The sequence below is a fragment of the Falco rusticolus genome, chromosome 6, assembly GCF_015220075.1.
Source record: "Falco rusticolus isolate bFalRus1 chromosome 6, bFalRus1.pri, whole genome shotgun sequence".
NCBI classification, from domain to species: domain Eukaryota; kingdom Metazoa; phylum Chordata; class Aves; order Falconiformes; family Falconidae; genus Falco; species Falco rusticolus.
Window position 1 is genome coordinate 45,255,929 of NC_051192.1, and position 14,937 is coordinate 45,270,865.

The 14,937-nt window shown below is 43.1% G+C and overlaps 1 protein-coding gene across 1 annotated transcript in view; it reads right to left on the reverse strand.

Annotated features, from left to right (window-relative positions):
- Positions 1-2,893: 2,893 nt before the first annotated feature.
- AKAP12 (A-kinase anchoring protein 12) overlaps positions 2,894-14,937 on the reverse strand; it is a 31,284-nt gene continuing 19,240 nt past the window's right edge. Inside the window, 3 exon segments of the mRNA XM_037390911.1 lie at positions 2,894-5,522; positions 6,132-8,069; positions 8,866-12,665. Coding sequence (XP_037246808.1) covers positions 5,514-5,522; positions 6,132-8,069; positions 8,866-12,665 — 5,747 coding nt within the window. The 3' untranslated portion in view covers positions 2,894-5,513.

Consider the following 14,937-nt stretch of genomic DNA (forward strand, 5'->3'; position numbering starts at 1 on the left):
AAACCCAGCAAAACAAAACAAAAAACAACCAAACAAAATGTATTTGGGCTAAGAAAAGTTTCCTCTGAACAAACACCCACATGGCAGCCAGGGACTGTGGGAAGGCTGCCTTTCCAGTCAGCGTCTCAAATAGTCTGGCCGACACTTCCCCCTTGCCCTATCTTCCCCAAGGACAACCTTCCCTCAGAGGTGAAAGTAACCCTCCAGCCTCCTTTGCTTTAGTAAGCCAGCCTTGAAAATGTTACTTTTTTCCACCACCTCTTCAATGACAAAAGCAAGTGAAATTCAAATCCCACACTCAGCCTCCTCCCATGTTTGCCCTCCTCCCTCGGTGTCTTGCCCGATGGTCTTGGCATGCACAAGAGGTGATCCAAGCACTGGTGGCCAGGGCCAGACACACGAGTGTGTGAAACACGCTCGCTCCCGACTGTATGGAGTGGAGGCAGCTCAGGGCCCTGGCCTGCCTTGGGCCTGGGCACCCTGAAGCTCTGTGTGTGCGCTAGCCAGGTAGCTACTCTCAAATACTGGCTGAGCATCACCTCTCTGTGTCACAGTTTGTGAGCCTCATGGCTGCCACCGGAAAGGTGAAGGGGAGAATTGTTAGTATAGGTGGTTGTGTGTCAGGTTTTTCTACCTCATAACAGCTGTTTCAATGGGAAATGACAGGCACCGCTGGCTGTGGCACATTGACCCTGGGTCTGTCTGCTGAAAATCTCCTAGAAATGAATTTAAAAGTTCACAAGGAACCTGCTTACTAAGCAGAGAGGCAGACAGCTCAAGCAGGGCAGAGGAGGCCATAGCACTGCAAGGCCGAGGGGCCACAGAAGACCACGACAAGGGGACAGTTGCACCAGGGAGGAGGCAGGGATTGCTGTTGGGCTGCCTCTCAAAGGCTTCTTGGGCTGTCTGCCTTCCAGGACAGCAGCTGGCTTATAAATGCCTGGCAGTTTTTACAATTCCCCCTTGTCTATCCTCTTAGAGCAAAAGGCATCTTGCTGGTTATTCTTTCTAGTCTGGTGCCTTTGCAGGAGGGACAGAGACATGTCTGTGGGCTAGTTTATGAGGACAGGGTCAAGCTGCCTCAGGACTTTACATAGAGACCATCCCCAGGAAGCAGCTCCCATGGCATATTGGACTTCTGCTTCCCTCATTTCATCATATCATCAGTCCTTGCACTAAGGACTGAGCTATATGTGTTTTTCAAGTTCTGGAAGCAGATGTAATTTTCAAGGAGGAATACAGACACTCGTTTAAACTGTTCTTCCTATTTTAAAGAGTTGATATTATTTTTTGAAGAGGATGTTGGAGCAGAACAGATACAGGCCTTTACTGCACCCTTATCTTTCATTCTTACTTTTGTAAAGACTAAATCTAGTGTCCAACTAGAATTGACATCGTCTCTAAATTAGATACTAGTATTGTGGTGGCTAAGCTTCCATCTTGTTAGCAGCACCTTAAAGTGTTCACAGAGCTGAGAGTCACCCTCTTCTACCACATTTCACCCACTTCCCCAGATTCAGGACTCCAAACCCTGTACTGCCAATCCCGCTGGCCTTCTGCTCCACATTGCTCCTCATTCCAAACCATATCCTTCCTTGCAGGGCCATCAGCCTCTTCAGGCCTGCTCCCCTCCCATGTGGCCGTGTGACCGACAAACATCCAGCATTCAGCACACAGACATAGCCATCTCAGGAATCCTCTGTGCTTTTGGCAAGCCGCCTGCCCATCCCCAGGCACTTGCTGTATCCAAGTTGTGCAGGTTCCTCAACAAGCACAGCTGCCTCGCATATGCTTTGGATCTGAATGGAAACACCAGATCCGCTTCCATAGCCTGAGCTAATAGGCAGGATGCTTGAGCTATTGCCAATAAAACAGCCTTACAAAAGAGAAAGCAGCACACAAACCTCCCTGGGATACAATTCCTACTTTGATGCCTGTTCAGGGACTTCATTTTAATCGGTAACAGGATAGCATAAATGCTTAAACTTTGCAAAAGGACTGGCAGACGTTGTGTGGCTTGAACAAAAAGTCTGGTAGGAGAAGTTGGTTTGACCTGTACCTCCAGATGCCGGAGCTGGGCAGTGAGATCCCTTGCCTGCAGTACAAGCCCCCTGATGCAATAGGAAAGTAAGATGAGGGACAGGCATCCTGCAGTGTTTCAGCATCCCTGTGTTTGCTGCGGCCAGTGCAGGTATTTGCAGGTACTAAGTTTAGCATCTTAGCCAAGACAGGAAGGTAAACATGTAGCTTTACAAAATGAGTTCAGGTACGCATCTACACATGTCTTTTGAGATACAAACGCTGCTAAACATCCTTAGCCATAGAACATAGATGGCTGGAAAAATTTCCTGTCTGAAGTCCAAGGTCTGTGAACATAAACCACAAGCATCTCCGGATTTTTGGTGTTAGCTGCAGTTAGCTGGTGCCCAGCTAAGCAGCAGGGGGGGAGCCTAGAAGATACCAGTTATGGGCCTAAGGTCCTTAATCTGCTACCAAAATCTATGCCAAACTTTTGGTGGATGTTGCATATTGTTGCTTTGTTGGGTTTTTTTAATACTTCAGTTACACTGGCAAGGCATACGATTTACTAATTTTTCATTCTGGCTCACTGAATACTGTTACCTATCTTGAATTTAATTGAGGTTGGTTTTTTTCTTCACAGTCTTCTGAAGTACCTTATTCTTATTACTTTTAAAGGATGCATATTTTATAGAAACTTAACAAGCAAATCACAGTTTAATTCTGCAACTAGTTCCTTCAATTCTCCTCAAAAGCTGAACGTCAGTCAAAACAAATTAATTGTCAGGAGCAAATCTAACTCTGAAGATGAAGCAAGCATCAGAAAGCAATTTACGCTAAGCAAGCTGAAAAAAACCACGACATACACACAGTAGAACAAATTTGCAGTTGTATTTTATTTAATCAATGAAAATCTACCTTAAAAACACAAAATCAAATTTGGTAACCCAGTACATTGGATTAGAGAAAGCTTCAAGCTTTTAAGCATAAGCCAGAAGTCACAGTCTCAAATGAGAGTTTCAAAGGCCAAAGCAATATGCTGGAACAAAGTAGTATCTCTACGATGGAGGCATGCTCCTTGCACCATTAGCGTGGCTTCAGGTGCAGTATTTATTTAGCTGTCAGTTATAAGAAGCTTTTGTATTGTATAGTTGTTTTGTTGCATTACTTACCTAGGCCCTGGATTAATGGAGAAAACAGGCAAGTTAAAGCACTCGCCTGTCCAATTACTACCAACAGACAATTTACATTGTGGTAAAGCTAGCTTTATTTAAATGAGGTTCAGACAAGAATTAACTTTACATATTATTAACAGCTTTGGAGCTACAAACATAAGAATCAGGATTACACAGGTCATGCTATTGTTGATTTTGTTTTACCTGCTGCAGTTATTGCAATATGGCTTAACGTACATAGGTATATAATTTGTACAAATTCAGCCAAGTTTGCACTTGTGAGGTGTTACTAAGAGCATGATTAACTTGCAAGCCAACTTAAACCTGTGGAAACCAACCAAGGTTGTTGGAATTGCCCAAAGCTAAGGGGGAAAGTTACCACTAACAATGGACAGAGATAGACTGGATTGTTTAAAACCACATTGTTCAGCTTTAAATATTTATATAATTTTGCTCTGAGGTAAGGAAATCTTTTGATGCTTCCACGCAGGGCAGCACCAGATGGTGCAATCACACCAGTGCAATCAGTCACATTGCTTGCTGTATGTGCAGCCTTGAAGAGAGGCAAGCACCTGCCATAACAAGAGCATTTGTACACTAAAAGTTGATTTTAAAATAAATTACTATACAGGTAGGATAGTGAGCTATTGTTCAACTTGATGGGCATCAGTTTCACAAAGTGCGATCTGTAACCTTCACTTTAGAAATCAGAGCTGAAAGTACTGACTTGTACCCCGTGTTTGATTTTAATGTAAACAACAAAAGAGAGAACCAACTCCTGTTGGGGACATAGATCCCAGGACTCTGAGTCTGGGGGCTTCTTTCCATCTTTAAATCACCCTGCTCATTCTAGTCTACAGCTGTTGTCAGTCCCACCCACCTCACATGAAGGTTTTTAAGATCTCAGCATCCCAAAGGTCTCATCAGCTTTTTGCAACTCAAGGCAGAATTCATCACCAAGCCCCTACCCTCCTTCCTACTCCCCGCTCAGCCAAGACGAGGAATTGATAGCAGGGAAGATTTCAGAAAATGCTGTGTTGGGAAAGAGATTCAGGCAGGGGTTGGGAAAGGAATGCTTGTATGCAGGAAGAACGTTAGATGTTATAGGTGTGGGGAAAGGCTTGGTGTTGGACGGGACCGTGACAAGAAATGAGCAGACCCTGGAATGAGAGGGATGTGATATGAGGGTTGTGGTACATAAGCAAGATGACAGGGAAATGGTAACTCTGGAGGGTTCTTAGAAACTAGGGAGGACTGCCAGTAGAAGCGACTGGTGGATCTGACAGGTCAGGGTTCTCCTTTTGTCTTTAGAAATACCATAGTTCTACATTAAAATCAGAACCGGGTTTAGGATATACATATAAATATTCAAAGCAAGACAGCCAAGTTTTTGAGAGATTTTACAAGGGAAAAAACCTGGAACAATAAATAGGAAACTACATGTTATCAATTTCCGCTCCAATGGTATCAATTTCCTCTCCAGGCTACTCTACAAAATTCATTTAAGGGTATGCCTAAATAGTACAGAAGTATCATAGCTCTACGTTAAAATCAGAACTGGGTTTAAGACATACATATAAATATTCAACACATTACAGTCCAGTCCTGAGACCTGAAGTCTGGAACAACAGAAGGGTATTTTCAATCTCCTTTCAAGATACACGGTAGAAGTAATTTCTCACTAAATCAGGCCTGCACAAATATAACCGAAGGATGGATAGAGATACCTGAATAAACTGAAAGGCAGCAATCTCAAGCATCTTGCTCAAGAATTTGTGCATGATCCAGTTCCTGCTGTTTGATAAAGACACATCTGCTACTCAGCCAGAAGTCTCATGTGTTCTCATCAGTCAGCCCTCCTCTTCCCCCTCACACACAAGTCGAGCAGCATCTATGGCCACTCGTAGGTCAAATCAAGGCAGCTACGGAAGATGTAGGGGGTAAGGGAGACTGCAGAAAGAAGGGAGGGGGATTCAGGGATAAGTGAAGGAATTGAAGAAGATGGGACAGACAGAACATGTGTTAAGTGAGGGGACAGTAATAACTGTGGCACAAAGTTTAGTGATCTCAGTTGTGCATCTCCAATCTAAATGGTACGTTTCTGACAGAGACAAATGACCTTTGAATGGAACACAAGTGTGGCTACAGTCAACATTAAAGGCATTGCTTTTTTAATAGAAATGACGACGAAGGTGAGGTCTTCAAAGGAGCAGACGTTAACATCCGAGAATAAAGGGTAGTGAATAAAGCTCCTGGTTCTGTTGCAGGATTGTCAGTTGTTCTCTAGGACTGGCATCTCTCCAAATGCCACATGGATGCTTAGCACATCTGAAAGAAAGACAACAGTAAAAAAGCCTTCTTAATGACAACTTAATCTCCCAAGAATATCTCATTTTCCTAAGCAGTTCTCAGAGGTCTCATGACTTAGTGAAGCAAGTGCAGTAAATATCCTAGGGAAAGACTGTACCTATCATTACTGATTCAGATTTCACTGAAGTGCAAAGAGCTTCAGCACATGAGGCACTCCAGGTTTACCATGGAAGGCACACTCACATCCCCTAGGCTTTGTTAAAGAGGAAGCATGTTTGTGGATTAAATCCCATACATTAAATGTGCCATATGAGTGTGTATCTAGGAAAACTGGAAACCACATTTTCTACCTTACAGAAATATCACCCTAAACTACAGGCCAAGCCAAAGGCCATTAAAGTGACGGCAGCTATACAGAAAAGAAACAAGGTGTTGAGTAGCCAAACAGAGGCAGTAGAATGAGATGGGGAGGTGGTAGAATCTGTGGCCTGGTAGTTAAACTGGGGAGCAGTTGCCTTTCACCCGGATTTAAAAAAACACACCCAACATAAATAAGAGAGACAACCGTTTTAGAGACCCCCAACACTATTTTGGAAAAAGAAACTACTGGCTAAAAATGCTACTTACATTCAAAGTGTCAGTAGCCACTGAGTTTTGACTTTGTGGACTATCACAAGGTGTTCCTTCTTGGCAACTATCACCCTCCCATGTCTGTGGTTTCCCATCTTCCACTGGTGAGCGATGCTGTTCTTCCTCACTTTCTCTGCATGTTTTCTGACCTGTATGTTGGTCTGGGACTTCCATAATCTGCCCAACCTCTTTTTCCCTTAATTTTGGTGGGTGTATATCTAGTGGGTCTTTGGCGGAATCTTCTGAAGTACTTAGTTCTAGTGCTGATTTCTGAAGCGTCACACTTTCCCTTGAAACATCTTCAGGGCTAGTTTCAATTGTTAAAGAATTCTGAGTTTGTCCACCTTTCAGCATCTCTGAAGTTAACAACATGTCTTTTGTTTTTCCTACAGTTGCATGAATTTCTGCAGATTCTGTTAAGGTAGCGGTTTTCACTACTCCTGATTGCTGGAGCTCTTTTTCTTTACTCCTTATCTCTTCCTCTTTTACTGGAAGTTGATCCACCTGCACATGTTCCAGAAGTTCAGGCATATTTGTATCTGATGGGCTTTTCCCTATGGACTTAATGCACTGCTCTGACTCAAAGGCAGCTGACTCTTCCGTTTCTGCAAGTTTGTGAACAGCTGTCTGGATGGCAGTCAATACAATCCTCGTACTCTGGGACTCTATACTCACAGACTGAACAACACCCTCAAATTCCGTGTGAGTGAGAGACAGGCCGTCACTTAGAGCAATACCATTTTGTTCAGGTTGCCCTGTACTCTGGGGCCCCTCTTGCTCCTCTGATATTCCATTCATGGAATCAGGAGTTACCTGAGGCTCAGGTGCTTCTGCACTACCGAGCTCTGCAGTCCTGCAGCCTGAATAGTCAACAGTAGTAACTGGGACCCCTTCAGAAGCCATCTGCTCTGGTGTGGTTGCTGAGGGCTGTACAGTGTTGGCTGTTGTATCAGGCATTACAGTTTCTGCCATGACATGCTCTTCAACTGCTGCAGCTGCTACTGGCACAAACACTTTCAGAGCCTCCAACCTTTCAGCTTGTAGGAAGGCTGAGTCAGAGAGTTTCTCTTGCATGCTCAAAACTTCTTGCTGGACAGCAGTTGAACATTCATCACCTCCCACAACTTCCCATTTTCCAGATTCAAATGCTTCTTTGGCTCTTTCCGTGGATTGCTCATTTTTGTTATCTTCTTTTTGAAAGTCTTGACAGTTTGAGGTTTCCACAAGTTCTTCTTTTTCCACAGTCTCTTCTTCAGCTAAGCTGCTTGGTATTTCACATTTCTTAGGACTCAGGTCAGTGAGGACAGTGCTTCCATTTTCAGTGATATCTGAGCATATTGATGCTAAATTAGATACACTGTCTGCTTCAATCTGCATGGGAGCCTCGGTGACAGTGGTATGGCTCTCTAAGTGTGTTTCAGTTTTGAGCATCGCATCTTCGATTTTGCCACCTCTGGTTTCATCACTCTGGGAGGGGGTTTCAGTTGTTCCTTCTCCATGTTGTGGCTCTAGGGTGGATGCAGAATCTTTTGCTGTAATGTGCCTGCCAGTCCCCTCCCGCACACTCTGCTCAGCATCTACAGCTGCTTCTGAGCCAATTGCTTCTGAAGGAAGGGCAGAGGTTTTTACCTCGTCCTGCAGTGGAACTTCAGTAACAGTGACTTCTGTGCTCTTCACTTCAAGGGGCACAGCATCACCGTCCTCTTCCTTTCTCTGGGCAGGTTCCCTGCAAGGAACTCCTTCAGTAGAAGCTTGCTTTTCTGAGTCCAAGTCAGGAATTTCATCTTGTCTTTCGGCTTTAAGAGGGACTGCAGTGACAACTGGTTCTGTGCACTCTGGTCCCACAGTGAGTGTTCTGCCCTCTCCTTCAAGCTGCACAGGCTTTTCAGCTGTAAGCTCCAACAAAGAGGTTTCATCCTCTGTCTTGTCTAGTACCTGCAGAGAATAGCAACAGACCTGTGAAAACGGGTACAAGCAAGGAGTGACCAGGAATGTTCTGGGTGAAAAAGCACCTGAAGAAATGACCACAAGGAGGAAGGCTATGGGAAGAGCATGAGGTGATGACACTGAGATTAGTGGGTGACCAAGACCCCAGGTGTGACCCAGGGTGACCAAGACCTTGTCTCAGGACACACAGCTCGTTAAACAAAGGGCAGCCTAAATCAAGGGACAGCCAACAACACTTGAAACAAAGACTAAGCCAGGAAGATGGTGGGGAGGTAGGGAAGAAGGCAGGAACACATTAGCCACAATAACTCCTGCACCTTTAAAGCCGGAGATCGTAGTGTCATTTCATTTCCTCACTTTGCAGAGGTACCTCAGCTAAAATCGTATCTCTGTCTATGAGTGAAGATACCATCCACTATGTATGGTACCATATGGATCACATATGTATCTCAGGTGTTCATTTAATATCTTCAGTCACATTGCGCTGTGCAGGACCCCTAACAGCAGTTGTTTCAGCACCTTGGGATCCAGGCACATCATCTCCCACCCTGTTTCTGTAGGAATCACCTTCACCACACTCTGCACACAAACCTCTGTGGCTGCTGCTTCTGGACATCTGTGTGAGCGTATCTCATTGGAAATGAGCTTTGGTTGCCTCTAGCTGCACAAGGAAAGTCCTTGACAGTAATATTGCCACAACCTCGTTCTAAATTAGGTATAGTAACTGACACTTGCTGATTTTTTTCTTTGACAACTCAGTATTTGTGTTATATAAAATACTTACTGCAGTCTGTACTTCTGGAGTACATTCATCTCTTGTCTCCTCTACTGTCAACTCTGCTACAGGCAGTTTCTCTTCTTCTGAAGGCTCCTGCTTTGCAAACAGCTCTTCGTTGGGAGCAACCGCTTTGATGCTGTGAAACACTCCGTCATGTGATGAAGATTCCTCTGCTGTCCTCTGCCCTTCAGATATTTCTTCACGGTCTTCTACAACTGCTCCTTCACATGCCTGCTGCTGTTTTTCATCTCTCAATACATCTACATTTTCATATCCTTTGCCTTCTTTAATTGCAACAGATACTTCACTTCTCTCTGAACCTTCGTGTAGAATCAGCATTCTCTGAATGCTCTCTGCACTTCCCTGGGGCTGGAGGCCATCCTCCTTGTGTTCTCCTTTTTCCAAGGACTGTTCAAGCAAAACAGTTTCCTGGCCTACAATGTTGCCATCTGTAGCATCATCTTTCACTTCCGACTCAGTTCCTTGTACTGTTGTAGTTGTAGCTGCTGTCACGGTTCTTTCACTAACCAGCTGTGCTACATCTGCTGACTTTACTCTTTCAGCAACTTCATGAAGAACTTTTTGTGTCCGTTTGTCCAATTCTTTCAAATTTTGTTCGGTGGCCTCTACTTCTTGTACAGGTGTAACTTCCTCTGTAGTATCAGGGGTTTCTAACAACTGTGAAACAGCAGAAACCATCTCAGTGGTCTCCTCAGCAAGGGACACTTCCATTGTTTCTTCAGTGCAAGAAGCTTCTGCTGTCTCCAGAGCTGTCACTGCTTCTGAGGTTAGCTCTAGCTCACTTGCTGTGGTGTCATCACTTATACCCTTTCTTGTCTCTGGCACTGTCTTAGCAGCTACCTCTGCTTCTTCCACAATAACATCAGATTCAAATGTTTTCTCAGTTTCTTTCTCTTCCTCTTCTTTTGCCTGCTCAATGCACTCTGTCAGAGCAGCAGATATCCAAGACGGTGACCTTTCTTCAATACTGGTAACTGCCCTTTCCCCTTCCACAACGGTAACAGTAACTGCATGTACAAGCCCTTCATGTGCTTGCTCAGTTCTTAGGGTCTCCTCTAATTTTTCTGTTCCCTCTTTCTCTGAGATTTGTTCTTTCATTGCTTCAGCATCTTTCACTTGCTGGGCTTCAATTTTCTCCTGCTCTGCTGCTTCATATTCAGATAAAGGAACAACAGCTGGAATATCTGAATCTTCTTCTGTTGTTTCTGCCATGTCTTCTCTTGCTTGTCTAAGATGAGTTGGTTCTGGCTTTCCATCTGACTTTTTCTTCCTACGCCCAGGCATTAATTTTCTAAATGGAACCCATGATTCATCTTTTCCAGGCTCACCATCCGATGTTGAATGCTCCAGGCTAGATCCCACAACAGAGTCTTCAGTTCTCTCTTCCATTCTAGTTTTGGATCTCCTTCTTGGAGTGACTAGCCTTTTAAATGATTCCCATGTTGAAATACCTTCACCTTCAGATGGGCTTCCAGCCTGTTCTGGGGAAGAATTCCCTTGTCCTTGGTCGCTTTCCTGAGAGCTAGTAAGAATTGCATCTGTTGCTGTTTCTTTGCTCTGTCCAGACTCTTCTATTTTTTGGCTTTCTTGACCAAGCTTATGTTCAGTTTCTTCATCAGATGATGATGATTTCCTGGCTCTTTTCTTTGAAGAACCTACACATATAAAAGCTTCCCAGGACACAGAGGTGTCAACCTTCCTTTTGGGCTCTTCTGTGATTTTCTCTGGTTTCTGGTCCATGCCATTTTCTTTTAATTCTCCCTGATTTTCATCAACAATGTTTTCAGTTGCAGACACTGAAACACTCTTTGTCTTATCAATTTCTTCTTCTTTATCGCTTTCAGAAGGTCTTCTGACACGTTTTTTGGGAGTCACCATCTTTTTAAATGATGCCCAGGGTGTAACACTTTCTCTTTTCCGCTCCATATCTGAAATTGCAGCATCTTCATTTTCAGTGACCTGCATTCCATCTACAGATTTTTCCAAAGAAGGAATTTCATTCATCTCTTCAGGAGAAGAAGCAGAACTCTCCCCCTTCTGTTCCTCTGGGCTATCTGGGGAATCTGATAACTGCTGAATTGGTTCACCCTGTTCCCCTAACTTAGATTCTTCCCTTTTGCCTTTATGCTTCTTTCCAGACAGTTTTTTTTAATCCGGTACCCGTGAAGAGTTCTTTAAAGGGCTGCCTTGTAGTTTAGTTTTTTCCTGAGAAGAGAGCAGTTCAGCTTCATTTATGATAGCTTCCGGAGACCTCTTTCCAGCTGCCTCTTCAGGAGTTATTTCTGTGGTTATTTCATCTGGTTTGATAGTATCAGTTGTAACTATGCCAGTTTTTCCCTGTGGTCTTTCATCAGTGGGTCTGATGGACTGTTGATCATCCTCTGTGTCAACTGAATGTTCAGAGGTAGAAAAGGACTTCAACCCAGGAGCACTCAGAGTCAGTTTTGTCTCATCTGCTTTGCTTTCTTTCTTCTCTGTGGTTCTATCCAGAGCGTCTCCTTGTGTGATGTCTGCTGTGGGTGACATTTTCAATTCTGTTTCCTCTGTTTTTCCATCAAGTGTTTCTTTCCCCAGTGGGGCAGGTTCCTTTCCTTCTCTTCCTTCAGACTTTTTAAGCTGTTCACTAGAAATTTCAACTGCCAAAGATCCTGCTTTGAGTTTCTCTTCAGAGGATATTTCAGCTCCGTCATCTATTTCACACTTTTCCATTGACTCCAGTTTTTCTTCCACAGGCAGGACTTCTGAGGATGTTTTCAGTTCTCCATTCACACTGTCAGTGACAACCGGTACCACTGACCTTGGTTTTGGTGGTTTCTCTGTCACCTCACTTTCTTTCTCTCCTTCTTCAGCTTTTTCTTCCTTTTTACCAAGATCTTCTGGGATTTCCACAAGTTTCCTTTCTTGATCATCCTCTTCAGCTTTTTTCTCCTTAGCACCTTCTTTAACAACTGCTACTGCTACATCCTCTTTTTGTCCCTGCTCACCATGCCTGATTAGCCCTTCCTTCTCACTTGCTTCGACTCCTGTGGCTGCCACAGTCTTTTTTGACTCTTGCTCTTCTCCTTCAGCTTGCTCCTCATGCGCTTCAATAGTTACTGCTGTCACATTCCTCTCTTCACCGTGCTTCTCGAACTCAGGTTTCCCTTCCTTTTCACTGGTTTCAGTTGTTAATGTTGGTCCCTCTTTTTCTTGCTCCTCTTCTTTCGTAGGAGACTGTAGTTCATCTTCTTTAGGCTTCCTAAAACTCTTCTTTTTTCTAAATCCAGTCCATCCTTGAGTAAAAAATTTTCTTAATGGCGATGCAGTATCAGTGACTAAGGCAGCTGACTGAGAACAAACCTCATTCGCCTCTGGTGTTTTAGGAGATTCATCTTCTGGTTTTTCATTTTTCAGTGTGTCTTTGGTGTTGTCTTCTGCAGAGTGCGCATCCTCAGGCATCGCTGTTTCTTCTGAGCTGACTTCTTTTTGATCATCAGCTCCTTCAGGGACTTGTGTTTCCTTTTTTACAGTAAGCAGTTGAACTGGTTCTGATTTTCCTGTCTTTTCCTTCTTCACTGTAAATCTGAAACCAACAAATTTAAAAACCTTTTTAAAACCCAGATCATAAGACTGTGGCTCAGATGTGTGGTCTTCTGCATCTTCTTCCAAAGACGGCAACTGTTTAATTGTATGAGCATCCTCTTTCTCAGCGTCTACACCGTCCTTGGTGCTCGAGTCAGATGGACTTGTCTCCATAGTTTCAGTGTCTTCCTTCAAAGTTAAACTAGAATGTTCTGTTTGTCCAACTGTTTAAACAACAAAACCAAAAACTCAGTTAGTTTCCTTCTCAATTTAATGCTATATTATACCTTTCAATCTTTTTTCGTTTTTACCAAACTTCCCTAAATATACTTGTTCTATTATCTGTGTGCCTCTTCTATGTGCTATTAACTTTTTTAAGAACTAGTTTTTGTTCGAAGATTACTATAATTCCTTTCCTTCCTTGTATCATTGTATGAGTCTTTCCAAAGTTTATTTCCCGTCATTACTCAAAGAATATACAGTACAATATATGTAATTATTCCTGAAGCAAAGCTCAGTACCCCTTCCACACAGGGAGAGACCTCTGAGAGAAAAGGAAACAAACAATAAAAAATTGTGTTGACCTAAAATGATTACAAGAAAAGAAAAGCTCATTTTACAGCTTTGTCCCCCCAAAATACTAAGATTTGAAAATGCCCAAGGGAAATTTCCCAGTTTTCTGAAAATTTGTAACTCCCCACACAGTTACATTACAACATACTTGTTTTAAAGATCACGAATCTTGGAATTCTCTCATACATCACATCACTAATGCCACACAGAAAGCTCATCTACAGCAACTCCAGCTCGCTTAAAATGAATGAGGTTGTTACTACGCAAGCAGGTAAAATCATACCCTCCGCTGCTCACAAGTCTGTGTTTGCACTGTCTCTTGAGCACCATTTGAGCTTTTCCTCAGGACACTGGCAACCACCATCTCAGTCCTGGTGAGACAATTTAAGTATTATCACTCCCTCTGGCCATGAGCTGCCTAAGTTCACAGGCTGGCATTTAAATTAAACCCCCTGAAATGCAGCAGTTAAGAAGCCAGCACACATCCATCTTGGAGCACAAAATCACAAGCACCCTACGGCCCAAGTAAGTGGGCCGTAGCAACGAAAAGGTGGAAAGGAACAAGGATATCAAGCCTCTGAAGTTCTGCCATTCAAACACAAAAAACGAGCAGGTAAAACTGCTGTTGCCTATAAGGAGAATTTTAATAATAGTAGTAACTGTGTGATGAACAGCGCAACATGTGAAGATAAAATCTATAGCATCTTCACGATACCAAAAGATTCTTGGGCATTGATACTGCCAGGGTTTCCGTTTAAACATTGTTCCTGAGCCTTGGTTTTGTGGAACAGGTGAAAGTGCGAGGCCATGAGGGAGCACACTCCTCTCTGACCAAATGTTAGAATGCTAAGATGACAAAATAAAAGAAAGAATAATTAATGTTAAACAGCAACATCCTGGGAGGAGGCATGGCCCCTTTCTTTTAAGTTGTACATATGTTACTTCAATGCCTAAAGGCATGCAGGAGGCAACTTTCAAAAGTACAAATGCATCACTGAATTCCCCAAAGTGATTTAGCTTTTATTTGTTCCATCTTTAAGTTGATCTAACTCTGCATTTGGCCTTGCTTTGTGCAGGGGCCGGACCACCTGCTCTCTAGAGGTCCCTCCCAGCCTAGATGCTTCCTCGATTCTGCTTGCCTACATCCCCTGCGAAAAGAACTGCATCTTCCTAAGCACATAGACAACGCGGTCTAGGTAAGACTAAAACAAAATTAAATCTACAAGTATTCTGGCTTCTAATAGCTATGTGGAGGGCAAATTACGTTTATATTCACTAGCAGCAGCCTAGTGGCTGTTGTTTCTCAGTTGACATTAGGAAAGCTTTTTGGTTTTCCTTTATCTAACAGTTTAAAATTATTTACTTCAGTTGGTACCTCCTAATTCACTTAAAAGTCTGACCTCTGGTAACATCCTAATTCCCTGAACACTTTAAAAACATTCAAACTGAGTAATTTGTGATGAAACAGGGTAAGAAGAAATGGACATTTTCCTGAAGAAGCCAGGATTATTATTCCATTGGTAATACACCTCTTGCAAACACCAGAACACTCCACAAGCAAAAATAACTCACTGCGAGGACACTTTGGACCGTGGCAAGGTAGGGAAAGGAACTGAGGATGTAAGCACAGCTAGAAGCAGCAATAACACATCTGAACTCACTTTTTATTTTAAGATGCTTACCAAAGAAAAACTGATGTGATTTATTTTACTAGTATTTTTGGACACTAATGAATCAAACATTATGTAGTTGTATGCTGAGACTATACAAGGATAAAGCCAAGGGACTGGTTTTGTATCTGTGTTAATTTATTCCCAGGTCCAGAAATAAATTCCTTGTCATTTCCATCAAAGTATGTAATTTAACAGAAAGGTTATCATGGCTTAATGGGAATTCACAAAGTTAGAGGCATTTCTTCAAATA